The sequence below is a fragment of the Synchiropus splendidus genome, chromosome 19 (assembly GCF_027744825.2).
Source record: "Synchiropus splendidus isolate RoL2022-P1 chromosome 19, RoL_Sspl_1.0, whole genome shotgun sequence".
Lineage (NCBI taxonomy): Eukaryota > Metazoa > Chordata > Actinopteri > Syngnathiformes > Callionymidae > Synchiropus > Synchiropus splendidus.
The window spans coordinates 15,611,532-15,636,156 of record NC_071352.1 but is presented as its reverse complement, the minus strand read 5'-3'; the positions used below and the strand labels follow the sequence as shown (position 1 = coordinate 15,636,156).

The following is a 24,625-nucleotide window of genomic DNA, read 5'->3' as shown; positions in this document are numbered from 1 at the left end:
TTTCATGAGTTTGTAGTTGTACTTCATTGTGAGCTGCTGTGAGTTAATGTTAGTTTTTATAAGTTTCCCTGGTGTGAGTCATTCTGAGTTAATCCGAGTTGCACTATAATGGAACCTGCTGTGAGTCAGAATGAGTTACACTTTCAAATGAGCTGTTGTGAGTCATGAGTTCATTGGAGAGTGAGTTAAAGTGACCTGCTGTGAGTTCACCTGGTGATGTGAGTCAAAAGTCAAGTTGCAGCGCAAAGACTCACTGCAGGCGTGGAAACAGTAAGAAACGCAGCAGATGAATTTGGAATGACCATCAGGAACAAAGCGCAGGGTTGAGCCTCAGGAATGTGGAGTGAAGTAATCTTTCAAATTACTGCTACAATTAAGCAATTAACCGTCACGTTTGTAAAGCGGAAGAGGCCACGAGGACGAAACTAATGTGATCTATTGTGTCCACAAACAAACAACTTTCATGCAGAGGTTACGGTCATTGTTACCTAATCGTTGCAGTTAAAATGTCAAACATGAAAATGGGGTGGAAACGCTGTCGCGTCGCAGCACATTGAACTGAAACGTAGTGTGCGCTGGCAGAATAGTGTGCTAGCATGTGAGGAAGCTTGCACACGACATGGTCAACAAGCAAACAGACCAAGCAGAGTGGGCTAGCCAGGAACATTAGCCAAGAAAGGAAGAAAAATGAGAAAGAACCATTTAAAGATACAAGATGTCAGACAATGACACACAATGAAAACACAACAGCATCTTAGCAAACAAAACACAATCAAACATCACAAGGCATCTTGAAATAAACAATGTCATCATGAGGCAAACAAGTGAAATGCTTGTAAAAAAACAAGAAACACTTACGTGATAATAAAACAAAGAGCATTTTAACAATAAACAAAGGATTAAAGTGTCAAGAATTTACTTGGCTATTTATTGTTTTGACTTCTCTGACCCTAATTCTTCGATCATCAAGTAACGCTCAACAGTTTCAGTTTGGTTCTGGTTGGTCCTGGTTAAGGTTAGCCATGTGTTTTGGAAGGTTAGTTTTAGGGTGAGAGGCTGGGGAAAGGGTTATGGTCATGAGAAACCTCACAATGTCCCCGCAAGTGTGTGTGTGTGTTGTCTCCACATGGGTCGGGATAAACAAGCTGCATTAAAGCTGTCCAGCTGCTAACAGCTTTTCGTAATGAAGCTATTTTCTCTCTCTGTGTCTCGTCTTCACCCGGCTCATCTCTGCGGCGTCTCTGTGCCGTCGTCGGTGCCCGACCTCTGAGGGAAAGCGTCTTGGTGCCGATGTACTTTTGGTGGAATAAATGGGCAGTGATGATTTTTACTGCCTGACAGGCAATGACCAGTGCTACAACTCAGTTAGCTGCATCAAAACTTACTGCAAATGCCTTGTTTTATCTAAAAACTTCTACTTCCTGTTTACGTTCAGGGAAGCCATCTTGGATTGCATACTCGGGGTGGTGATGGTGTGTTCCAGTTGTCCTGAGAATTTTACCAGCTCCAATGTCAGGTGGCATCACCATGACTTCGAATGTCCCAGTCAGAAGGTGGGAGAGTTGGCCATCCAAGATGGACGCTCAGAGCAGAGAACAGCGTCCAAGAAGTTTATGGAACACTAGCAGTAGCAGTACTTGTTACTGCATTGGTTGTGACGCCGATACTTTCAGAAGATTGTGAATCTATTTGTTGAGGACAACCTGGTAGCTTCAAAAGTAGCACCAACAGTATCTTTGTACTTGTACGGCCAAAAAGAACCCAGTGGTAACTGCAAAATACTAAAGTAATGAAAGTTACAATTGTGGCTGTTGTAGTTCATAATAGCCAAATATTGAGTGTACTGCATTCAACAGTAACAGTACAAGGACAGGACAAGTAGTAATATCAATAGAAGTAGTACTAAGTTGAGGACATGTCTTGTATTTGGAGTAGTGTATGAAATAATCGGTCACAAGTCATCAAAGCAGAGTCATAGCAACAACAGCTCGATCCATTTCCGTCCAGACTCAACTTCTGACCCCTTTACTCTTCGAACCGAGTCACCAAAACTGCAAGTCGTGGGTGGATGGCAGGCACTGGTCCACATGTTGTCAGCGCAGAATTGGATGAGTTTAATTAAACTCCGAGTCAGACGGTTTCATCTGAGAATGGTGCCAGATGTGGTCTGGAGCTCCACGCCACCTGCTGGATCCTGAGCGCCCCAACTTCCTCTCATAAAGCCGGCTTTATTTGAATCTCTGACACCATCACACGCAGACTACCGAGCTTCAACCCAGCCAGCCAACACCGGGTCCCCCCGAGGATCCCACAACATCTAATGTGGCACTTGAAATGTGCAGTTTGGGAATAATCTGGGGGATTTTTCTGAATTTCACGGAAGATCGCATTCACTTGAGCCCTGGTTTGATACAGAGGAAACCTGGCAGTGATTCTCCAGACCGCAACCAGTCTGGGGACCCCATTTGAGATGCGGTTCGGGTCTAAGTGACACCAGCTGCAACTGTCCCACCAGAGATAGTACAGCGGCAGTGGGATTAGGGGAGTCATAAATCAATAATCCAGATAATCTGCTCTCTCTCATTACAGCGGTGCAGGAGGTGGCACAGTAGTAGCATGGTGGTCTCTTCTCTGTCGTCTGGTGTTCATCTCCTGAGAGTCTGGTCTGACTCTGGGTCCCTGAAGGTCCAGGTCAGGTCTAGTCTGAACCTTGAGACCCACTTTATTTGTCGTGTCCCCAAAGCCCTCGTTCTGCCCTTAAAAGGTCCTGGTTTGTCTTGACTCCTGAGGGTCTTGGATGGGGGACTGGACCACACGGGCCTGTGTCTGCCAGACCCTGTACCTGTATGACCCCAGTGTTCCAAAACACCTACAGCAGAAGAAGGACTGAGAACTGTTTTGAATCTATATTTATTTAAAAACATCGCCCACAAAGCAACAACCACTTTTCTTCAACAGACTCAGGTGGAGGGGCAACTTCATCGGGACCCGAGTCAGGTGTCCAGACCAGCAACCAGAAATTTCCTGAAATCCGATGAAAGAATGTCAAACAGCCAACGACTTTTATCTGCTTTTTGATTTTTTTACAGTGGACAGTCGATCCGCCCCAGGAGGTCCACCCTGTTTCCCCGCCAGCTGGGAAGTGGAACAAGCGACCAACAGTTCCCTCGTAGTCCAGTTTCATCTTGGTCCGTCTCAAAATCTGAGTCCAGGTCGATTCAAAAAGTGGAGTCCATGAACTGTCACATCATCTGAGTCCTGGGCATGGAGTCCTGCTGGTGACCCGGGTACCAGTGCCCAAAATTGTTCATGTATCCGCCCGAGTGCACGGGACCTCCTTTGGCAGCCATACTGATGTCCCATAGAGAGCAGGGGGAGGAGGAGGAGGGCGGAGGGGCCAGGTGGTCGCCCTCCGGGCCACACGGCCCATTCTTCATGATCTTCTTGTATTTGGACCGCTTGTTCTGGAACCAGATCTTCACCTGGACGACAGAAACATCAAACGTCAAACAGGCAGAGCAGCTTCCTCATCTAACAGGATTTGAACCCACAAACTGCCGAAGAGGTTTTTCTGAAGAGGCAGAGAGCCTGCTATGTACCATGAGGTGAGTCACCAGAACACGAGTCACAGTGTTTGACTTCAGTCACTGTGTGGCATTCGAACTCAGACCGAACCAGCAAGTGTTAGCAGTAGCTTTGCAATGAGAGTTCCTCTCCGTCACTGCAGGGGGCACTAGAGGATCTGCTCAGACTCTCCCTTGTAAACTCTCCCAGACGCTTAATGACTTTGCAGCCCACATCATTAACGTGTCAAACATTCCCCCTCATTGATTTACGAGTCTTTGTGGCGGTGGCATGTTGACAGTCGACAGGCGCAACGATGATGATGATGATGATGATATTGCGGCAGAAGTTTAACAAGGCAAGTGGTATCTGTTCAGGCACGACAGAGTTTTGCTTCCGCTGCTGCAAAGATCAACTTTTTCTCTTCATTTCCAAGATTCTGTTTCTGATTGCTGTCTGCCACAGAAGTCTGCTCCAACTTCAAGTCACATAATTTCTGATTTAATATTTGGTTTTAAATTGCTCTTTCATTACTTTTCCTATTATTGTTTTTGTTGTTTTTTCCCATTTTTAAAAAAGTGCATTTTGAGTCAGAGTATGTTTAAAAAATAGATAGATGTTAAATAGATGTTTTAATGTAGCTGGCTTTAATTTTATTTCTTCTTTGAAAATATTTTTAGGTGAATATAATAACAATAATAATATATCTATATTTTAATAATAATAACAACAACAATCTTACATTTTTGTGTATTTTTTTCCCAATCACCAAGTGTTTTAAATAATTTTACATACATTTTAAAGTATATATATATATACATATATATATATATATGTATATATATATATATATATATATATATATATATATACATATATATATACACATGTTTTATATATATTTTTACATTTTACATTTTTATACAGGTCTTCAGAAGATATCAATCTGGAGTCAACATAATGTTCATTTGTTTTGGCTCAAATTTATTTAGGAAAAAAAAACCAAAAAGACGAGTCACTCCAATTAAAGGAGGGACCAAAGAGGAAACAGTGAGTCGGCATTTCTTGAAGTGGGAGAAGGAAAATATTTTATTCCCCAAATGCCTCATCCTTACATCTATATTGGGACTTTAAGAGCGCAAGAAAAGTGAGAAACATGCTGGCTGTGCGTGAGCTCCAAATAGTTGATGTCGCACAACTTAAAAGAGCAGATTGGATTTTAATTGCAGCGCGATAATTACACACGTCAGTCAAAGTTCTGGCAGCGACGCAGGGCGAGTGCATGGAGCTGCAGCTGAGCTGTGAGCAGCCGCGGGCCGACACTTCACCTTCTCCTCTCAACTGACCCCAGCACCAACTCTGATGTCACCTGACTTGAGGGTCCTGAGAGGGGTCAAATGCCCCCAGTTCTGCTGGGTTCTGATCCGCTGGTGCTTGTATCCGTCAGGCTACAGGGTTCTGTGAGGAGCAGCAGCAGCACAATCCTGAAACTATGGCTCCATTTCTCAGACAACATGAGCTACGTGCTGCTCCTCAGCTGTTTTGTTTTTTTGGCCGACAGCCTGATGACTTTGAGGGCGGCTTTTGTGCTTGTCTCTGTGTGAAATCTGTGTCAATGTCAGAAACACCACTGTGAATTCAGAAGACCTCTGTGTACAGTGTGGTCTCCTGTAAACTCAGGGCAGTTCTCCTGTTGACAGAGTGGAGGAAACAATCACAGCTTAGATAAGATCAAACCAGAGCCATTAATAGCTTGCGAGGATGGCGGGAACAGACGGCGCTCGTGGCGGCGACAAAAGACTCAGGTCTGTGCAAACAGAGGTGCAGCGCTTCATTGACACAGGACTCATGAACACGCGTTGGTAAATCCTCAGTGATCCGCCACCACGGTTCACCTGCTCCATGGAGAAGTCAGAAGGTTTTGCAGGTGCGTGTCCCCGGCTGCTGATGTCGTGAGAACCAAGTTCCCTCAGAGAAGTTTAGTGGTTACGCAACAACAATTCCCCTTCTGCCCACTGAGGGCACTGCATGTCAGATCATTTTGGGTTCTTGTGTGTACGACGTGTCACAGTACTGTTTTATGGCCATTAATTTAAACATAAATAATGTATTTATGTTAAGCTAAGTAAAATAAAAAATCGAATTAAATAATTGTAAAAAAAAAAGATTAAATGTAAAGTGACTATTAATTAAAATACATTTTGAAAGAATGATGAAATAAAATATATATTCTTGAATAACATAATTTTCTTAAAATTAAAATCAGAGTGATTAAAATATATGATTTTTAAAAATCTAATTTAATATCGCTCCACTGCTTTTTGTAATATAAGATAAATTAAACCAAAATATAAGGAACAAATCTAAATAAAATAAAGCATTTCAAATTCAGCCAAATGTTGATGAAAAATAAACAACACCAGGATTCAGTTTATTTCTAAAGGTGATTTAGCAGCTCAGCATTTCTTCGTTTATGAGGGGAAAATATGTAATTTTGTAAGTGTGGTGAAATTTGATTCGGAGCAGCGATGGTGAATTGAAAACAAGGGAGTCGGTGCTTGACTTGTTTCACCACAGCGTCCAATCAGCTTTATGGGCTGCATGTGTCTGACAAAATGGCTGCCATTAGGCTGTTGAGAGCGCGTGTGTGTGTGTGTGTGTGTGTGTGTGTGTGTGTGTGTGTCAGGTATTCCCCACGCTGTGTGCACATAAACCCTTGAACTCATGCAGCTCGTGGTTAAAGTTGAAGTGGCCAGGAAATGAATGGAAGACAGTGAAATGTTCTCTGATGTGATGGAAACACAACTGAGAATTTTAACTTCTGGTGGACTTGTTTTTGTTAAAATGTGACCCACAAGTCTCACCTTTAGTTCCTCTTTTGTTTGAGTTGTTCCATCATCGACCGAGCTAACAGATGCCACATGTTAGCAGCAGCAGCAGCCGACGTGGAACCTGACGCTCTGGAGGTTTCACCCCATGTGATGACAGGGTGCTGCAACTATGTGGCGCTGCCCATGTGTTTGTGTGTGGAACAGTGGAGGCTGAAAACAGCTAATTAATCCTAACAACCTTTTTTGTTCTTCCCTACTCTGCATGTCCCGCACATTAGCCATCACTTTGTCCTCGTGTCAAGGTCACAATAGCCAACATTAATAACCGGCTTCCTTCTCGTCAACATGACACATCATTAGTTCACACAAACCAAAAAATAATATTCATTAAAAACATTAAATTTATTAATGCTTTTCTAGTCCCATGTCAGTGACTGAATGGGAAAAACATATACATATATTTGTGAAAATGGAAATGAAATATATCACAAAGAATCACATTAAAATGGTTGGGAAATTTATTTCATGTTTCATGATGTATGATGAAATGCGAGACAATAGTAGATTAACATTATACACACATACATACATACATACATATATATATATATATATATATATATATATATATATATTAGTGCTGTCAATTTAACGCATTAATTCGATTAATTAATTACGTCGCAATTTAACGCGTTAAAAAATTTAATGCAACAGTATCTGGCCCAGTATTAGTATTTGGCCCATTGATTTAACTGTATTGCTTGATTTATTTTACATTTTTGAATAATGCACCTGGCTTAACTGGTTTGCGGATGTGCTTGACCTTTACTTTTGGATTTCATTTATGAAGCACAGTTCACCAATAAAAAAATGGATTTCAAATCTTCTCTTCTTACTGTATTCAATTGATTAGTCATGCACTACAATTTTTAATATCCTAGAACTCAAATTCTTTATCAGGAGACCTTTAGCAGATATAACATAAAAATGTGATTAATTAATTACAAAATCCTCTAATTAATTTGATTATTTTTGTGTTTATGTACATACATATATCCCTGTTGCCTGGAGAGCAAACTATTAAATTATGTACGTATATATATATATATATAAAACACTGGTGTGAACAGAAGCTCGGCAACCTGCGACCTGTGGTTTGTTGCCCACTGTATCAGGCCAAGTGATACAAGTGGCGAGACGCGTTCAGGTCGGCGGATCGTGAGAAACCTGACATCAAACGAGGACGTGTCTTTGTCAAGTTGAGTTTGTGCGATTATCCGACACAAACCTTCAATTAGGAAATTAGTCTGCGCTTTGTTCGTCCATTGTGTACGTTAGAAACGTCAAAGGACTTATGTCGTGAGTGATTTGCCCAAGGTGCGTGTCATACCTGAGTCTGTGTCAGCCCCAGCTTGGCGGCCAGGTCGGCCCGCTCCGGCAGGGCGAGGTACTGGGTCTGCTGGAAGCGCTGATTCAAAGCCTGGAGCTGCAGACTGGAGTAGATGGTGCGCGGCTTCCGGATCTTCTTCCCCTTCCCGTTGAGCCGCACCTCGCCGTTCTCGATCACAGTGGTGGGCTTCTCGTGATCTGGAGACACGGTTTGATGCATCAGATGAAATGAGCCACTCAGCGTCTCCTCACCTCCAGTCTGAGCCTCCTATTCTTGACCTTGGTGTTTCAAAGAACCTCCAAGCCTCGCTGCGCTGAATCAAAGACCTAATATGAAAAAGATGAGTCCAAGTGAAAGCAGACATTCTGCCGAGCGCCGCTGCTTCTGATCACATGATTGTGATGAGAGTTTACAAAGACAAGGAACATCTTTGCTCTGAACTCAGCGGCCAAACACCAGACGAGTGTCAGTTTACGGATCATGCTTCTCAGATGGTGTTGTTTTTGGGCCTGTTTTCGGGAGTGTGTTTGCGGCCCGCAGTGATTTCGATGATGACTAGAAGCTCATGGTCTGCAGAGCAGCTGCGGCCTCACAAGATGATGAACTCCAGTGAACATCTTCATCCACCTGAGCATCACAGTCAACACAGAGCGACCGGTTCCGATTCTTAACTATTCTCCTGGCTTTGGCCTTCCAAATATGCCTCAGATAATATGGTGGAAGTTAAGATTTCCATAAGGTCTTTCACAAATTCCATCAACTAGATCTAGAGTTGAACTGCTGCCACACACACGCTTGTATTTGTGTCCTTGTGGGGACATTGTGGTGAGGTTTCTCATTGACAGCCTCTCAACCTCAGCCTGTTCATCCAAAAAATGGCTCACCCTAACCAGGACTCTGAACAGAAGTGAACCCCAATTATAATGACCCAGTTATCTTGATGTCTTCATCCTCAAACTGGGGCTTGTTTTGTCTGTGAACACGTTCCATTTCCACTCAGGAGGAATCGTTCCCACCTTCATCTTTGCCCGTTGTAAACCTGTCTGATTCCGAGCTGCCTCAATCATGGTGTGTAAAACTGACACTTTCGACCTTTGACCTTGGAGCTGTGATGAGTTCAGGTGAGGTCAAACTTAGGTCATCCTCCTGCTCCTCTTCTACATCAACTCCTCCGACATCACATCCTGCTTATCTCCCACTCCTCCAACAAGCACTTTCTCATTCATCTATTCAGACTCTTACTTTGACCTTCTGGTCCTCAAACCTCAAACTACTTTCCTCCTACCTCCGTAACCGACTCCCAACAACACAACTAGCATGCTCCTCTTCCTTTCCAACTATTTCTCCAACGTATTCCCCCAACTTTCACAAAGTTCTGAGACCTTACTCGACAACATCGAGTCCTTCTGCTCCTCTAACACCTGATACACAAGCAGCCATAGTAGTTTCACGATTGCAGTTGTGGAAGCAGCATCAGAGGTATTTGTACCATCAGCGAAATTAGTCTACTGTAATACTTGTGCTGAAATAGAAAGTATTGTAATCGTAGAAGCAATAGTACCAACAAAGTACCCATAAATTTAGTACTGCTGTCCTTCTCAAAAATAATTAGCAGCTGTTGTAGTGGTAGCAAGAGTTGTAGTAGTAGCAGTAATTTCTAGTCATGGGTTGAGTAACATTAAAATATTTTACCAAAAAGAATACATGTTTTTTTAGTTGCAATGAAAGTACAAATGAAGAGATGAGCAGAAATAGTCATAGTTGTAGTAGTAGTATATCTTGAGGTAGAAATAACTGTGGTAGGATTGAAATGATAGTAGAAGTAGAAACATTATTATTAGTGGTAAGATGGTCACAAAAATAGCAGCACAATAAGTCAAAAACAGTCGCTGTGGTAGTACCTAAACAGTACTACAAAATTACAAACAGTATGGAGTTTATTGTCGTTGTACAAATGGTTGTACTCATGCAAAGAACGGCTCAAAAATAGTCTTAAATTTAAGCATCAGCAGTTAAGGTATGCAGCATTTGTAGTACTCACTGAGGTATAAATATGTTACATAGATGAACGGCTGCCAGCTAATAACCCTTTGCAACTCAAGCGTTTTATAACAGTGATGATGATAATGATTCCCATGTGGTGACTGAACATTGGTGTTAATGTGCACTTCAGTGTTTCCGCTCATGTGATCGGCGTCAGGAGCTTCAGTGGCACTTGCGGCTTTGTGGAGAGGACGATGGCTCCTTTGGAGGTTTCTGTGGAAACGATCCCTAAAATCATCTTCTGTCCACTGAAGTGGTGCTGTGGTGGAGTGTGTGTGCGTGTGTGTGTGTGTGATGACTGTTCAGGTTTATTTTCATGTGTTCGCCTCGCTGCAGTTTTAATGATGTGTTAAATGACAGCTGTCGACACTGAAGTACTCATCACATCATACTGCCATGGGTTCAGGTGCAGTGCGTCAATTCAGCTTATATTCCACTATAAATCAAGTCTGATTTTCCACTTGGCTTTGCTTACATGGCAACATTTTCTTGACACAAAAAACACAAATTTAAACACGTTCTATTCTTTTTGTCACTTTCTATATCCAGAATCTTAATTTCTTAATATTATTACCTCCAGTTAAGGCTGTTAAACATTCAAGTCTGTTTGCACTTTGTGATTGATTGATAATCCAGTGACTGTAGCAGGACATTTAAATTCAACATTAATATGATAACTTAACATTATTCTAAATTACCATGTTAATTTCAATCAATCTTCTCAATCCCATTCACCCATTTTATCTTGCCAAACACGAGCTCTCTTGACTCAAGTCTCATTTCTGTTTGCTTAACTCATTATTTTTATTAAAATATTTTAAACCCATTTCTACAGTTAAAATGTAAAAGCTGTATTAAGGAAATTCAGTCAAATTCAGATGTATGCTTTTCTTTTTATTTAAATTTTATTTTGTCGTTGAGTATAATTAGCAGACTGATTGTATAAATCTAAATCTAATGATTTTTTTTTTTATAGCTTTGCCCCTTAGGTACGTATCTAAATATTTCCTTTTGTTTATTGTTCGCAGCGGCAGATGTGTGTGACTCCTCGTTTGAGTTCTTTAGCAGGAACTACAAATAAAGGTTTGGATTCCATCTAAAATGTAGATCCATACCAGGTAATTCAATAGTCAAGGTTCATGTCACATCATGTCCTCAAAACTATCTGATATTGAATTGATTTTCACAGCTGTGGATCCCTTAAATTGTCAAAGTCGGACTGACTCAAGCAGATCGAGGCACTTTTTTTCCAAATAATCCCGCCGCACACATTAATTCCAATTCACTTTCCCAAATCCATAAACTTCCTTTCCTTACATTCGTCACACACTTCACAAAAAGCCACACATTTAAAGTCAAAACTGGACAATCAGATTCAAATAAACCATAGAAACTTGACGCACATTATTTTCATTCACACTTGAAAACCCTTTTGGTTCTCTCCGTCTTTGAGACAATGCTGTTGTGTATTTCAACTGGCAACATTTACTGTGTAAGAAAACCAAACCACCGTCCATTCCACTGCAGTCTACACTGTAATTCTGTTCCACATTAAACTATGGTGACGTTGATGCGACATTTGACTCACCTCTGGGGGTCTAACAGAAAGCAAGTCAACAGGATCACCCCGAGAATAAAAAGCACTACTTTTTGTCCCACCATGGCAGATTGCGGATTCATGACGATGAATACGAACAGGAAAAAAAAAGAAAATAAACGATGAGACGAGACTAGGAATTATTAATATTAGTCGTCTTTTGAGCGTGACAAATATTCCGTGAGGTTATGACACTGTGTCTAGCGCTGTTCTTCCACCGCACTGACCGTTGTTTTCGTTGGAGCGCATTGATATTGATTTGATCGTAAACTTGACACTGAAGATTTATGATCGCTACATTTTTTTAATAAAAAAAAAACAGCAATTAACTAATTTAAAATATTTTAATCTTACATCATTTACATCTTTCAAAAAAATTAAATGATGTAAGTGACATCTTTTTACATCTCTAAATAGGTGTAAATGAATGGTATGTGTTACATTGTTAAAGCATTAATATAATTTCAATTTACAAAATAATCTCGCGGGGATTATCAGATATAATAACAGAAAAATATACTTTTGTGTTGATTTTTTTCCCTAAAATGTTTTAGTTTAATTTGGCGGATTGATTTCTCAAGTGAACAGCGCGAACGCACGATGTCAAAACATTGGATCTGTCGTTATTATATTAGTAGTTGTTGGCGGTGGAACATGGAGGAGAAACTCACCTGGCTCCTCCAGCCTGGTGTGTCCCAGAGCCGCGCCGTGGCCTCCGTGCTGATACGGCAGGTAACCACCGGGGTGATGCGAAGAGACCGAGCCGTGATAGGATGGGTAACCCAGCGGGCGGCCGTAGGAGGAGGCCCCGGGGGAGAAGGGCCCTTCGTGCTGCGAGGTTCCCACCGCGTGGAGGCCGTGGATGGAGTAGTGGCCGTGCTGCTGCTGCTGCTGCTGATGCCCGGGCTGCGCGGAGTAACCGTGACCGGAGAACTCCAGGAAAGCGGACTTGGACGGGTCCGGCGGGACTAAAGTGTCCGACAGTGAACTCATAGTCATCATTGGAGAGCGGAAGAGACACGACGGAAACAGAAATTAAACATCAAGTCCAAAACAAAAAAACAAAAACGAGGCACTAATTTGTCATCCCGGCGGAAGGGGCCATAAACCCGCCAGTCCTCCGGTCCAGTTCCCGTAAAGACACACGCAACTTGGGGGAGAAACGGAAAAGCGATTCCCGCTGGTTGTCAATGAAGTGGAAAACCCGTCCGTCTCCGCGGAAATCAGAGTTAAAAGTCGAGAGACGAGCAAAGTCGGTGTGTGTTGGTCCGCGTCCGCGGCTCGTCTGAGGCGGGGAGGCGTGACGGCACAGGGGCGCGTGCACGCAGCGCGCTCATTGGCTGTTTCGCTTGGCCGTGTCACTGCAGGCCTCGATCAGCCTCCGCGTGAAAGAGAAAACGCTTTGAGAGGAATCGTTTGGCGACACGCGCAGCCGAGGAAATATTGCAGTTAATTTCAGGGGTTGAAATCACGGCGTTCAACACAAACACGGCTTTGTACAGTTAAAAAAAAAAGATCTTCTGAATCATTTCCAACTCAAGTTTACCTCGTTAAAATGACACTAAATTCGCCTCGCAGTTGTTAAATCGCGTCAATTATTCTGTCTGTATTAGTTTTATGATCAGTTATGAATGTAAATAAATCACACAGGTTTTGCTCATTATTTGTGAACACTTGCTCCATAAATGTTGTTGTAGTTTACGATGGATTTGGGCGGGAAAGAGAGGTTTGGGTTTGAAAAACAAAAACTACAGTCGCTGGTGGTTGAATAATATTCACGATAAGCGTGGATGAAACTGGCAGGACCTATTCTGAAAAGCAAACATCCACTCTGAAATATTTGCCAAAATTAAAAGCACAGTATTGCAACTTCTGTCTCAAACATGATGTTGATTAGCATTTGATATTAGACGTCAATATTTTTTGCGTGTTTTTCAAAGATTATTACAGATCGTTGATTAATCTATGATCGAAGGTTTTATTAATAAATATGGGAAGTTGTATATGACGGAAAGTTTAGGACATATTTTTGCCCAAAAAGTAACATCCTCCCTTGGTAAACTGTGAATTATACTCCAGAATAAAAGCTTTAAATCTCGTTAATATCTTAAATATCAGGAACACTTTCTCCAACACGATTATAAGACGAATTAAATCTGTTTAAAGTCAGTTGAGTTCATGATTTAACGTTTTAATTTAAGATTGTAAAACCCAATGTTACGTTTTTTTCTTGAATTGGGTTGGAATTCTTATTAAATTAGCTAAATAATAGCCAAGCGGGCCTGTTGATACAAAATCGAGGCCCCAGTCACTCGAGTCTGAGTTGCGATCGCTTTGAATTCATGGATCCATTGTATTGAACCAAATGACCGCAGAAATGCTGGTGATTGAGGTGTATTTTGAGATGTTCCCCAGATCGAAATTCTACTCGAATGAGCCACATGTTTTAACTCCATTAAAGAGATAGATTTTGATGTTCACAAACTACTTCATTCGAATTGTTGAATGTCTAAAAGCAATAAACAGAGGAAGAATAAAACAGAATGCCAAATGTTTATTTGGATTCAGTGATTGACTTAACGATACCTCGGCGTTCTCGCAGCAACGTGAAAATAAACCGTGCCAACTTATGCTGCGCCAAATGAAAATAATTCGTTTTATTAGCTCGAATAAGACATTTCCTTATTTTATAAAGACATAAAATTACGTACATAATACATTTTTTAAAAGTGTGCTCATTTATTTCTTTTTTCTTTTTGTATCAGAATCTCCGTTTTCTTAAAAATCAGATAAATACACATTTTAAATTTTCAAAGTTGATCCTCTTATGTTTTCATTTTTAATTTCATATAAATACGTGTTTCCACTATAAAGTAAATGTGAAACAGTCTCTCTCTCTCACACACACACACGGTCAGAGGGGCCGATCTGAGTGACGGACAGAGCAAAACACGCACGTGCCAGGACACAGACACAGACCTTCATGCGGCTCCTCACAGAACACGCGTCTCCCGAAGACGAGCTGATCGCAACGTCGCTGTTCTTCGAGAATTAATTGTTTCTGTTCGGATCAGTTTGATAACGAGCGCAGAGACAATATGAGCCACCTTTTTAATGATTATCGAGGTCACTAATCACAGAGAAAATTCCGCTCATTCAAACGGCTGCGTGAATTTATTCAAAGAGAAAGACAGATCACATTGGCCGCAGAGACGAGCTGAGTTGGCGCCTCATCCTCTCGAGCGCGTGCCTCTTCGCATGCTTCTCGTCGTCTCACTTCATCTCTCGCGCGCCATCGCTCTCCTCATCCCAGCCAGCCTCACATCTTCTCCATCTTCACCATCTTTCACCATCTTCTCCTCTCCCTGTCCTCCGCTCACCTCGTCTCTTCCCGTCTGGTGTGAGACACGTTCCCGCGCTGAGTCTGCGCCGCCACTTTCATCCTCTGCCAACATTCCTCGCTGACATCAGCGTCACACCCTCAAGCCATCTGCTGCCACCACTCTGCTGAGTGGACCTGCGTGATGAGCCGCAGAGCGTCTGCTTCGTTTGAATCAACAGGATCGCTCAATAGTGCTGATAGTGAACCATCTCAGTCGGAGCTGTTCAGGTCGGCAGGAAGTCCACTGAACATCAGCTGTGCTTCTTGCCTTCTCAATTGTTGAGCCAAAGTTAGAAGGTTCTTGGTCATGTGTTCTCTCTGGTGACTCAGCATTTTCAAGACTGCTGTCCCCTGTGAGTGCCTTCTGGCTCAGCTCATTCTGCTCCTCTGGCCGTCTGAGATGAATCGGGGATCTTGAGAGGATGTTTCCTTCACACCTCTGTAGCGAGGGGTGTAGCAAGGAGGAGGCCCCAGGGCAGACCCAGGTCAGGACCATTGTTCTGGCAGGGAAAATAACTGATTCAGACCTGAAACATCCGAGAAAGTTGGTCCGAGCTCACGGACTGTAACATCATCGACGGGTGTATCGTATTCTCTCTTTATAAAAAGTACTGGACATGGTTGTTGGATGGAAGCAAATACACCCAGTAAAGCAACAAATGTCTCCTAATATTGCTAAGACATTTATCAGTGTGTTGTTTACTCCTGTCTCAGTAACTCTTTTTAGCGCCCTCTGCTGAAACGTGTATGACATGGGCTGCTTCTGATCATCCAGAACCAGAAGCGTGTCAGTGTGAAAGGCTACAGTGGACTGGGGACCATCTCGCGCAAGGAGGGGTTTTTGAAACAGCAACCCTCACACACCAAATCAAATCATTAGCATGAAAGGAGTAAAAGCAGCTGGAACATTTGGGTTTGTTCCTGGACGAGCACAGAGCTGTGGACTCACCGTGAAGCTTGGAGATGCTAAAACAAACTCAGTGGAAGGTACAAGTCCACAGTTTAGAGTAATACAAGGGTCCTTTCAGCGGTTGTGGGGTTCCACTGGAGCCGCACTTCCCTTCACTTTCATGCTCCGCTGATGCTGCAGCATTTCCTTCACCCGTCCTGCAGCTGGATTTCGGAATCTGCTGGAGTAAGAGGGACTCTGAAGCCCGTGGTGCCCCCTCTGCGCTCAGGATCAGCCGCGGTACCTGGCCTCGGCCGCTCAGGAGCCAAGAGAGAGAGATCGGAGGTGTCGAGTTTCCACCCCTGCGGAGTCGGTGCAGGTGTTTAGCGAGTTATTAGCCAGTTAAATGGCTGTTAAGTGTAATGATTGTAGCGCAGTCAGACGTTTGCCTCGTAAAACCACCTGATTGAGTGACGGATGCTTGAGAGAGGATCAGAGCTGTTGAGTGATGGCTGCAATCCTTGTGACTGGCACATGAAGAAACTCTTCACAACAAAAGTGGAAAATTCCAGAAACTTTATGAGGAACAATAAAATCTCCAATATTATCCAGTAATTATATGTTGCAGATGCTTCCTTCTATTTGTTGTGCTATTTTTTTGTTCCTCCATTTCAAGTTTTCTTCTTCCGTTGCCTTTAGGACGGACCACTACATGGCTGCTCAGAGTTCTTCTCCCACTAAATTCCTCTCCGCCCGTGTACAGAAGTCTGAACTGCTCGGTTCTGAACGTTCAGCAAACGTTGAGACAGTCTGTGATGCTCCGTCGTGGGCGGACAAATGTAATGAGACACAAGCAACCTTATGTTCGACAAAGTGTTTAAGTAGCTCAATGAAAAGCTGGTTTGTCTTGGAGAGTTTAAATTACATGTTGATGAGAAACACTTAGAGTCCATTCCTCCGTCTAATCCTCTATAAAGCGCCAGCCCATCTCACATGTGGTTCCAGGTACCATAATAAGTCATTATACCTGTCATCTCGGATCCCGCTGGCTGCTGATGGAAAAATTGATTCCACAGGAGAACCGTGGAACGGGTCTGCGACCGCTAAGGCTCGGGATTCCCCGGGAGAGCTCAGGGTGAGTCCTCCACGACCTGTCAGATGATGACAACGTGGCTTTCTCTCTGGGAGGACATGAAGTCAAACATCAGTTTGATCTGGTTACTGTGAGCCACACCGCTAATGTTGGTGCCAGAGCGTCTCGTAGGGTTGCCACAGGGGCCGAAACTACCTCACCAACACACAGAAAATACAGGCTGCAGTACCGAAATTACAAGTCGATTCCTCCCCAGACCAACGGGGTCAGTATACGCTGACAAGCCCCCGAAGATGTCCGAGGTGAAACCTCACTGCTTCGGCTTATCTTGGTTGTTGGATTCGTGTTTGGAGAAACCAAGCACTGGAGGTGGACAACGTGTTTGAAGCAAGTAGTAAGTGACGGAAACACTTGGCGAAACCTCTGAGGTCATTCAAGAATTCAAGGTGAGTGACTTTCATTTTACTATCACTTGTGTCCTGTTTTACTTAATATGAACTCACATAGCGACCCAGCTCACTGTGTTAAGGCTTCTAATACTCCATCGCTTAAATCGCGACGTTGACAGATGGTTAACGTAGTGTAGCGATACCGTCGTGCACAGTAACCAAGCATTATGAGATGCTATATGAGGGTCATCAAAACAATTATATCCTTTTATACAGTATATTTATGAAGAGTTGTGTTTCAAAGTGTGACACAACCCAAATTTCAAAAGAGCCTCAGCATTACGCTGATGGCGGTTCAGTGAAGATGCTTCAAGCATATATTACCATCAATAAATGACTTATTCTTCCGTGTATGAGCAGAATATTGGCCTGTTATTGCTCCTCATAAAGTAGTGGTAAGCATCTTGTCAATCCTGATTATATTTTGTTACCAGTTTTATTTTTGGAAATTTGTTCGGAAAGCTTTCGTGGATTTTAAAATTGCTTTTGGGCTTTGGCTCATGCTAGCTTCCTGTGGCGCTTGTTGTTGTCAAGCTAGCCGGCGCAAATTAGCAACGCTGGTGACTGGATTGGATGATGGTGGTTCAGCGGGGGAAAGCCTTGCAGTGAGAGCAGACGCCTTCATGCAGGGGAGTGGGACAAGTGTGGGCAGTCACCGCCACCTCAAGCTAGCCATTATTGTTAGCATCAGCGAGGTGCTTCACACGGAACGCAGCGACCCCCAGGTAAGCTGCGTTAGAGACCCCTGGCCTGGTATGGATGAAGCAGTCTGAGCTGGCTCAGCAAGACAGTGAGAGGTGATCGGCAAGTCGTGAGGTGACACACTGAAAAGACTGTAGCTTGATTTTGGCGGGAATTGTTGACATCTCATGCTGTCTACAGAGGTGAGGGGGGGCTGGAGGGGACAGGCGAGGGAGGGAGACCTCCGTGCACTAAGACTGTAATTACGTTGTGCCATTATGGAGCGCAGAACAAAGAGGAGCCCTGCAGCACCCGGAGAGCCGGGGATGAACCGCTGCCTCTATTCGCGCCGCACTTAATAACAATACTCCTGGACGGCAGCAGACAGCGCGGCGTCAACCCTCCCACGTGTGTCTGCCAGCGTGTGTGAGTCGGCGATGGGGGGGAGAGGGACGGACGGCGACAGGTACGTCATGATTTATACTCTGAAGGAGAAGATTCATTCGACGGCTGGCGATTGCTGAGTCAGCGCTTCAAGATTTGCGATCTCAGGATGGTGCATGGACCCAGGGCAGAGCCTTGGGGCACACCGGTCGATCGGGATTTTTCTCGGAGAGCTCTCTCCAGCAGCACCGTGAGTCCGCTTCTCGCTGCTGACCAGAGCGTGAACTCTGGAGAGCAGATGAAAGAGCCGATGATGATGATTGCAGCTTCGGCAGCCGCTCTCAGATGTGTAACCGCCAGCTGACCTGGCAGTATTAATCATCCACCGACTCGACAGCAGAGCGGCCTCCGAACCTTTTCTCCCTCTGACACACTCACTTCTGATCTTGTCCTTTCTTGTCGCTCCCAATGTCAGCGTCTTCATCTGCGGTGTCATCTCCGCCCTGCCTGCACTCTCTTCTTCACCTCCCTCCTTCCCTCTGGACCACCACATGCTTTGAACTGTTCCACTCTCTCTGGGCGTTATATTATCACACATACTTGAAGATTAAAAACAAAAGGATTTTTTCCACCACCTGCTCCATGCTGGACCCCAATGCCCGCTGCAGCCGCAGAGGGCTTAAAATCGCATTAAATTATCCTTTTATTGTCTTAAGATCTTTATATATTTCTGCACTCACAACTTGGAACAGTAAAACCGCTGCAACGTCGCAATTATCTCCAGCCTGAGGAGGAAAACGGAGGGTTTAAGGTCTGCGAGGGAACAATGCTGGAACTGCCGTCACCAGCAGTTAAAGTCAGTCGCTGGAAAGTGGAGGCATTTCACACACAATTATGAGCCACTTTATTGAAATTGAGACGCTGGTGATGCTTAGAATTGCAGTCAAATCTTCTCTCTCCTATATTAAAGGACGTCTGATTCAAGCTGAGTTGATCAAACATGAAAAGTTGTCAGGCTCTTTAGCGCCCCCTCTGAGATGAAACGAGAATGTATCTCATTCTAAAGTTTAAATACAGAAACAAGATTTTCTTTTGGCAATTGGAATTTTCTTTGTGCGACTCCACCACAATGTTCGGCAACAATGATCGGCATCCACGGCACCACTGAGCCCAATGACTTCTCAATTCGCCTCGAACACCATCCTGGAGCAGGAGATTCGAATCGTGGACTCCTACAGAAAAGCGGGGTTCTTTCTGGCTTAGACCTTGGCTTGAAGGTGAAGACAACTCTGTGGTATGATGGGAAGAGGCTGACAAGTAGGTGAAGATGGCTTCACTTGGCAGAGACAATGGTCTGGATGGAGCTCCAGTGAGAGATGGTCCAATACTGTGTTCTCTGTGACACGCTGCAGTGCAGTGAGGTGGTATGAAGCTAAGCAGCATTCACAAACCTTCACCACCAGCTCACATAACACACACGCTCTCGATCCTCTGAAACATGACCAGTGGCAAAACCCCTCAGAGGTTGAAACGTCGCCCCACAAGAATGTGTCGACTTGTTTTTCCTGTGTTTCTAAGGCGTCTTCACGCCCAGTTTTCATGTCGGGCGTGCGCCGCGGCTTCAGGTGCTTCGCTTTGATCCACCACGCTGGCCAGGTTAGCGTGCCAGCCGTGGCGGAGGATGTGGGCACGGTGCTTCAAAGAGACGGTTCTCGAATTAGTCATCAGGTGAAGAGACATTCCTGAGTTCAACACAAACACCCAGAGAACACCTCCGACAAAATTCTGTCTTCTCAACTGCAAAGTACATTGAGAGTAAAATTGCTCGGAAACAAAGCGGCTGGTCTCCAGGCTTGGATTTGTTTTATATGGAGGGCGAGACAGTTTTGAGAAATGAAATGATCATTTTTGTTGGTCAGATTTTCTTTCCACAACATCGATTATTTTATTTTATTTTTTTCAGCTAGTTATGAATTTGACTTTTTGCTTATGCAGATTTTTTTACCTTCCATTTCTGTCAATGTACCCAAAACCTTATTCTTTGTCTTATTTACTCTCTCTTCATGTTTTTTTCATCAATTCTTTCATATGATCTGATTTTATTACATTCATTTTTACTTGTTATTATAACGTTTTTTTCATTGTAATTTTTGTTTTTATTTATTTATTATTATTTTATTTTACTTCAAATTTAAATTAACTCTTTTTCTTATTTAAAAAACATGTATTCTTTGGTAATTTATTGCGTCTTCTGGGTTGTTTCCGAGGTTGTTCGATCAGAATTCTGGAGCCACTGCAGCAGGTCAACTCCCGATCGAGTCCGTCTCAGTTTCTGGTCACGGCTCTTAAATCAACCCAAACCCACCACAGAGCCGTGACGACTCTCTGCGGAGACAGACGACTTGCTAACGTCACTATATGGAGAAAAGCTTAATTGCAGCCATCTGTCAGACTGGCTGATAGAAATCTGACAAACCCTGCGAAGGAAAGTTCTGCAGGTTCTTCTGATGATTGATGACAGAATCAGCTTGACAAATGACGATTGTTTGATCTGCAGTTCAGCTGCAGTGTTGTGTTCTTACCTTCCCAGTCAGTCCTCAGGCGACTTGAGTGTTTGCTCCGTGTTCCTGAGCCTCCTGCCAGTGCTAGGACGAGCCAGCTACCTTGTTCACTTGCTCACCTGAGCAGCGTCACAGGTGTGTCCAGGTCGGAGGACAGCAACGTCACATTTGACATGACAAACGTCACTGTTTCAAAGAAATGTGCGAAAATGTTGGCGTTTTGCATCAGCAAAGTTCAAGGTGACTGGCTCTGGACATCTTGGTTACAACACGGGTTAAAACCAATGTTATGTTCCAGTTACATTGGAAGCTGGGAATGACGTCACATCCAAGCTCAGCGCTCCAGTTACCAGAGCATAAACAGTGTCGCAGGCATCCACCTGGCAAGCGATAGCCACTGTTAGCACAGTCCCCATTGTAGTCTGCATATCCAGGATTTCATATCACACGACAGAAACATTTCTATATACATACAAGCATCAAACACCACCAAGTATCCAACTGATTTAGAGAAAGAAAAAAGTAGTTAATAGTCAAATAAACGCAATATAACAGGAGTGCTGCTCATTGTTTACATCTTGAATTGCCGACTCGGGTGGGTGATAAGTCTCCCACCTCCTGGCTTGGAAATACAACTTTGTGTGGCGGAGGTTGGGAATTCCCAGGATATCTGAGAATAACTGGAACACAGCCAAACAACTATTTTAATGGTTGACTAGTCACGACTATATTAATGATCCGTGAACTTGTCTGCGTTTGACAAACTTGCGACTCTTCTGATTGAAGCATTAGATTAGATTAGAGACTAGACTAGACTAGATTATGCTATTCTAGACTGGATTGGACTCGATAAAACTAGACTAGACTAAACTAGACTACACCAGACTAGACTAGACTGGACTATGATATACCAGTCTGGATTAGATTAGCTAAAACTTGACTAGACTAGACTAGACTAGACTAAACTAGAGTACACTAGACTAGACGATGATATACTAGACTGGATTAGATTAGATAAAACTAGACTAGACTAGACTAGACTATGATATACCAGACTGGAATAGATTAAACTCGACTAGACTAGACTAGACTAAACTAGAGTACACTAGACTAAACTAGAGTACACTAGACTAGACGATGATATACTAGACTGGATTAGATTAGATAAGACTATACTAAACTAGACTAGACTACACTGCACTAGACTAGACTATGATATACCAGACTGGATTAGATTAGATATATACCAGACTGGATTAGATTAGACTACACTACGCTAGACTAGACTAGACTATGATATACCAGACTGGATTAGATTAGATAAAACTCGACTAGACTAGACTACACTATGACATAAAAGACAGAGAAAACGTTGTGCTGTTTTGAAACCTAACATTCGAGTTGCTTCAAATGTGGTTGGACTTGTTTGTTCCTGGAGCCTTGCTAACCGAACAATGGCGACCAGTTGCTGCGGCACTAGTTGCGACCAGATTGCAACATTACGGCACCAGAACATGGGGCAACGCCGGAGGTGGGATTCACGTCCTGGGTCCGTGCCGCCGCCGCGGGTGCCGTGGCTGCCGTGGCCCATGAGGATGGACACGGCACGTGTCGCTAGCTTGAGACATCGGCAGCCACTGACAATAAAGCTTCCTCACTTCAAAGGTTTTATGACTCAACAATTATAATTCCTGAGGGACTGTTTCATTTATGTGAATTAATTTAAAACCCATTATGACTCCGCACATTAAATTTACGATCAGCGTGAGGAGCCATGTGACGCGGACGCGCGCTCCCCAACCTTCAGCCCAGTCAACGTCATGGGAACCCGGGGCCAATGGTGCGTACGATCATAATTACAGCCATGTGTGAGGAGCGTCTGCTGTCATGGAGAGCTGCAGGTAAACAAGGGATAATCACGACCCAGCGGCTGGTTCTGGTGGGTCGACTGACTTTCATACCAGCGCAGGGATCGGCAACAATAGTCACCCAAATTAAAGGGTCGGCCCGCACGAGAGCCGTGACGTCATTTCGTGGAAACTATTGTTGTTTTCATGAGTGAGATCTGTTCCTTGGTCGGACCGGAACCGACCGTAGGGTCGTGACGTAACGGAGCAGCGGCAAAATAGCACATGGAATTTGCTTTTGAAATTGTCTGAAGGTTCACCAAGATATTTTGTCATTGACTGTACACTTTTTCCCTGTGACAGAACTTCAGATTTTGAGTTGTTTTTTAAAATGATTTAACCATCTTTAATGTATCTATATATATATATATATTATCTATCAAAATTTTACGTAATTTTTATTTCATGCATGTTGGTCCACATTATTATCATATACATTTTTTAAAAGATGAAGAGCCATTTTAATGATTTCCATGTACTTTTCTGGCAATTAAATTACTGAGAACTTAGACATATTTGAATGTTCTTCCTTCCTCTTTTGGTTGAATTATCTCTCTCCATCTTATTATTATTATTAAAACTATTAATAAGTTATTTTAGTACCAAATATATTTTCTTTCCTCCAATATTCTCGATGCGAAGTATTGTCGTCTAAGTCTGCCTTCTATTTCACCCAGCAACAGATCAGCGGTCGACAGTGCGAAAGCGCTGACAGTCGAGGCGATCGCGCCGCAGCAGACGACAACAACAACAAAGCGGTGCTGGGCCTCTTCAACCGTTTCCAAATGTCATTCCTGCGCTGGTCGTAATGAGCTGAGCGGCGGGTAATTGGCTGACGGAGGAAATAGATTTGCGCCATCGTTTCCTTTGCGCGCTGACTTCCTGTGAGCGAGTCGGCCATCTGTCCTTCTGCCACATTTCGTTTTCTCCACCTCTTGACCTGGCCGGCCGCCAGCTGCTGGGAATTGAACCCAGAAACCTGAAATGTGTGCGGTTTGCGGTCCTGCAGTAAAAGGACGCAGGTTGTCCAGAGCCAGTGTCCTTTCTGTGGGGAGTTTGAACATTCATCCTGTGCTTTCAAGGGCTGTCTTTGAGCACTCTGGTTTCCTTCCACAAACATGCAGAGGTTAATTGATCACTCTCAATTGTTTATTGCTGTGAGTCTGGAAGCTCACCTTGTTTTATAATTTTTTGACTTTCATATTATTTTTTTTTTTTTATTCCTTCATTTCAGACTTTTTTTTTCAATGTTTTATATCTTTTTATTGCCAATTTAGATTATTTAAAAATATTTGTTTAAATTATTTGTTGATAACATTTTTTGTTTGTTTTCAATTGAAAATCATATTTATATTTTTTTTTCCTACAGCCGTCAAGTTCATGTTTGACTCCTTTTTCTTTTTTTAATTTAATTTTTACATTATTAATTTTTCATTTTATTTGCGTGTTTTGTGGGCAAATCACAAGTATTTATTCATTTCTGTACTGTTTATTGTGGGGGTGAAGTTGATTCTCTTCTATTTATTTTTGAGGAATTGAAAGTTTTTTTTTATTAATCTTTTTTTCTTTTCTCACAGGACATTTCAGTGAAGTCAAGTTGCTTGTGATGCTACATCAGAGGAGCCTCTGATGAAGAGTGTTGTACTGGCAGCGCTCCAGCAGCTCCTGGACGATGAGGACGTTCCAGACTTGTTCCGCCACCTTGGCTAGCTGAGTTTGAGTTCAAAGTTCAAGGTGAGGCGGACTGAAAGGCTCAAACCACTTACTGGGTTAGATTTCTGTTCTTGAAACACAGAGTCCGTTCAGGTTTCACAGAGCAGCTGAGCGACGCGGGCTTCATGTCCGGCTGTGTTC

The 24,625-nt window shown here is 43.2% G+C and overlaps 1 protein-coding gene across 1 annotated transcript; it reads right to left on the bottom strand.

Moving 5' to 3' along the window:
- Window positions 1-2,882: 2,882 nt before the first annotated feature.
- On the bottom strand, window positions 2,883-12,693 carry LOC128751666 (homeobox protein Dlx4a-like). The gene is made up of 3 exons (XM_053852871.1): window positions 12,097-12,693; window positions 7,786-7,982; window positions 2,883-3,482 (listed from the first exon to the last, which is right to left on the bottom strand). The coding sequence occupies exons 1-3, from the start codon at window positions 12,425-12,427 to the stop codon at window positions 3,243-3,245; spliced, it is 768 nt and encodes a 255-aa protein (XP_053708846.1). The 5' UTR covers window positions 12,428-12,693; the 3' UTR covers window positions 2,883-3,242.
- Window positions 12,694-24,625: the final 11,932 nt, after the last annotated feature.

What these genes read in the sequence shown, in the direction of transcription:
- LOC128751666 (XM_053852871.1), bottom strand. Translation starts at nt 12,427, where the DNA reads ATGATGACTATGAGTTCACTGTCGGACACTTTAGTCCCGCCGGACCCG. An exon ending in CACCAGGCTGGAGGAGCCAG is followed by an intron (nt 7,983 to 12,096) that starts GTGAGTTTCTCC and finishes CCGTGTCTCCAG; the next exon opens with ATCACGAGAAGCCCACCACT. An exon ending in TGGGGCTGACACAGACTCAG is followed by an intron (nt 3,483 to 7,785) that starts GTATGACACGCA and finishes TCTGTCGTCCAG; the next exon opens with GTGAAGATCTGGTTCCAGAA.